General features: G+C 43.3%; 1 protein-coding gene across 1 annotated transcript; it reads right to left on the reverse strand.

The window, feature by feature from the left end:
• Nucleotides 1–557: 557 nt before the first annotated feature.
• On the reverse strand, nt 558–2,867 carry LOC109622218 (uncharacterized). The gene is made up of 3 exons (XM_020076455.3): nt 2,657–2,867; nt 1,817–2,013; nt 558–1,754 (listed from the first exon to the last, which is right to left on the reverse strand). The coding sequence occupies exons 1-3, from the start codon at nt 2,724–2,726 to the stop codon at nt 582–584; spliced, it is 1,440 nt and encodes a 479-aa protein (XP_019932014.3). The 5' UTR covers nt 2,727–2,867; the 3' UTR covers nt 558–581.
• Nucleotides 2,868–3,851: the final 984 nt, after the last annotated feature.

Consider the following 3,851-nt stretch of genomic DNA (forward strand, 5'->3'; position numbering starts at 1 on the left):
AATACGGAATCAAAAGCACGCGATAACCTTCGTGGGAAAGTCGGTTTTCACGGTTAAGTAAACTATCAATCCGGTGACGCGTTTAATATTGAACGATCGTTAACGTATGTGCATTACCCTTACTATCGCGACCAAATAAACCATAATCGGAATGAAGGCCGTGTCGTGTATTTTCATATAACTAGTGGATCATATCACCTACCAAAGTTGGCTCCAACTATGTACCTGCTGGGGAGCTCAGGATAGATATGTGATAGTGAGATATAAGTAACAACAAATGTGACAATTGTGTATTTTTTATCGTTTTTCGGCTACGCAGTTTTATTAAACTAACGACGTTATATATTCTCCCATAGTTTCTACATTTGGTGTGTCTACCTCCATTCCTTAAGACTACGTAGCCGATAAACTATCAATTTGGTTTAACAGTCAATCAATTATTAGTAATTGTGTATGTAGTTTTATTTATGAAAAAACATGCTACTTAAATGCAGGAAAACACTAAAGGTGACTAAAGGAAACGAGTTCGATGCTTGAAAAAAAAAAATCTAAAACCATTGAAAAAAGATACTCAAATTTATTCACTCGTTCAAATTGTTCATCGGTTTCTTAGTTCCTCCGAACACGATCTCTCCTCGTTTGGCAAATTCATTACGCGACTGTCGAATGGTCATCTTAGTAGTCTCCGGTAGGAACATATAGAATATCACTGCCAAAACGATCAACGGGATTCCAAAAGTCATCATCACCCCTCCGTAGCGGTAAGTGCTTACAAAATCCCACGAAAATACAATACAGGTGATCAGAATCTGCAGCAGATTCTCCACCGTATTCACGACACCGATGGATGCTGCCTTCTTTTTCGTACTGAAGGCTTCCGAACTGTACACATCAGGAACGAAGGTTATTCCCGCTGAAGCAACTATTTCGTATGCAAGCATGATCGCGATGCCCACGTCTCGGTTGAACGAATAATTAGCTAGGTATATGGTGCCCAGAACCACCAGGATGAATCCACTACCAACAGTTGATGTCACCATGGTCGCCCTCCGTCCAAAGCGGTCGATTATGAAGAGAATAGTGGTTCCCATGACGATTCGGAACAGCAAGATGACGACCGCAGCCATGCTGTATTGTTCCATTCCAAAGAGTTGATCGAGCAGTCGCAGGCGAACTAAATTCAACGCCATGTTGAACGACAGTACAGAGGCAATCTTGCAGAGGGATATCAACACCAGGGGCCGGATGTTTCCATCTTTGAGGATCGATCGCGATCCGAGCTCGTCTTCGGTTAGCATGGTCTTGAACTCGGTCAGATCGTTCCGGATATCCCACGTCTCAGTCGACTCGTTCCGCAGCTTCATCATGCTTGTGACCGCTTCGGCGTCGCGTCCTCGCTGCAGGAGAAACACCGGCGACTCGTAGGTCAGGAACTGAGCCAACAATCCTCCGAGGATAGCGAACACCAGACCAAGAATGCCCATCAACCGGTTGGGATCCATCCAACCGAAGGTTGCTCCGGGGCTGATGGAACCAAATGTCAAGGCTCCTATCATAAGGCAGTAACTAATGCCGGCCATGTTCATACCGCGGAGTTCTTTAATTGAGGTTTCGCCGCCGTGAATCGGGAAGATCAAGTAAGCCATTCCGTGCGCTAGGCCTAATAGGACACGTGCGAAGGCCACTACGATTATATGGTCCGGCTTGGCCACGAGAAGGACGCAAGCTACGACAGCTAGCACCATGTAGACTTTCTAGGGATGAGAAAACTCGAAGGTCAACAAGAACTCGGATCACTGATAGCCTGAGCACTCACCGAAAGTGGTTTCTTCTCGTAGCGATCGACCAGGAGATAGCCAGCCAAGGTTCCTACAACTGCCGCCACGTAGAAGATGATCGACACTGCCAGAACGGTACCCTCGGAATGATCGAACGTCCACGCTTGGTACCGCAGGTCCATGTTGAAGATGGTAGATCCAACCATCATACCGCTGGTCAGCAGGGTCATGGCGCCTGAAATACGGACACGGAAGATGATCAGTCTACGGTTCGGAAGCTTTAGAGTTTATTTCCTGCCGTGATTGGTCATTTGATCTGTGCATTGAGCAAAATGAAAAATAAAGTTAATGTTTAACAAGCTTAAACGGTTTTTGTGGGGGCTCCTAAAATGTGGGGGCCCGGAGCCCTGTCCCCCCTCGGCTCCCCCTTAGATCCGGCCCTGATTCCACCCATATTTTTCAATACGTAGAAGTTTTCTCGCATGCTTGACCATCCTTCAAATGGACGTTGATTTTGTCAAGCAATAGAGCTCCTTTTCAGTCGGTTATCTCTTTCCGGTGTGATTAGTCACAATCGTTATAGCAGAGCTATCTTCGCAAACAGAGATAGGTCCATACAATGCAGTAGTTCTTCGAGGGATACCGTGTTCATCGATGGACGGCGCTTGCCATGATTCAGGAATATACCTTTGGACTTCTGTGCTAGGAACGTAAATACTTGGAGATTTGTTGAACTTGCAGGAGTCTATAAATCACAATCAATTGATTGTTATTCTTTGAGCTTAAAGAACCTGAGCCGTTTCGATTACTCATGATAACCCATATCTTTATAGGTAGTCCTGAAAAGCAATTAGGATTACCACCAGCCATCTACTTACCTGCCGCCAAAGTGTTCGATTGCGGCTTGTTCTTCTGCGTCATCTCGAGCCATGCTCCGCAGCCTCCCATTTTGAAGCGTGTCTTTTCTAAATCGGTTTCACTTTCTACGTTCTCTCTTGTTTTTCACTCAGTTCAATACTATAAGTCAAACAAACGGTCCTCCAACGCGTAAATCCTTCAGCTGTGCTGCTTGTTGACAAACTGAATCGTTGTTGGTCGAACGTAGATAAACTTCCCGCGGGGCGTCCCTATCAGTTGAGTCACCTTATCTTTCGAATGCCAATTCCCGAACGAAACGACACCTACTAATTGAATGTGTCACGCACACACTGACGTAGTAGGTTTCACAAGAGCTGATTTGAGAAATAATGCACGTATGTCCATTTCAAGAAACTTTGAAGTACTAAGAACGTTATTTTTCATTACTTTATGTTTTGTTTCAGTTAGTAGAAGCGTTAGCTATTGTACAAAATTCAACTAGGTTTGAATCTCGATGCGGACGACTTGTGATCACTTTTCTTTTCCGTGTGCATAACATTATCTTATATGATATTGATGCAAACATGATAACATTGTACAGAATTTAAAACAAAAACACTAAATCTGGACTTCTGTCACTCTTCAACCAAACGATCCATTTTCAACGAACAAGTTGCAATCGATTGGCGTACGCGTTATCAGCTGCTGATAACGCGGAAACAATGCAACGTCATTGAAACTCTGACAGCGGACCGGAAGTTGGCTTCGTAGTAATTCCTGAGATTGCAACCAGTAGACTTATTGTCTTTCGTTTAGATCTACGGCCCTACGTACGGTGTGTTGAAAGGATTTAGAATTATTGAGCTTTGCTGTTTCGCAAATCTGCTTTTAACTTTTATCATATTTTCGAGTAGGAATAATGTTGCAATTTGGTGACAGCTCAATTCTCATACATAAAAGGCTACTAGCCAATTTTGCTTGCCTTTCTTTTTTAAAAACAGAAAATACTTGCAGTGAACATGTGCTCACTACATTGTGGGTGGAGAATAGAGTACAGTGAATACATTTTAAAAGCAAATATTAAAACTGAAATATATATAACGAGAAAATTGTTTTTACTTTTTGATCAAAAAAAGTAAACACCTATGATCAGGAATGGGAACACTCACTTGCAAAGAGTTACTCTCACCTGAGGGAGAGGAAAGGAAGGAATAA

This window comes from Aedes albopictus, chromosome 3, assembly GCF_035046485.1.
Source record: "Aedes albopictus strain Foshan chromosome 3, AalbF5, whole genome shotgun sequence".
In the NCBI taxonomy this organism is placed as follows: Eukaryota; Metazoa; Arthropoda; class Insecta; order Diptera; family Culicidae; genus Aedes; species Aedes albopictus.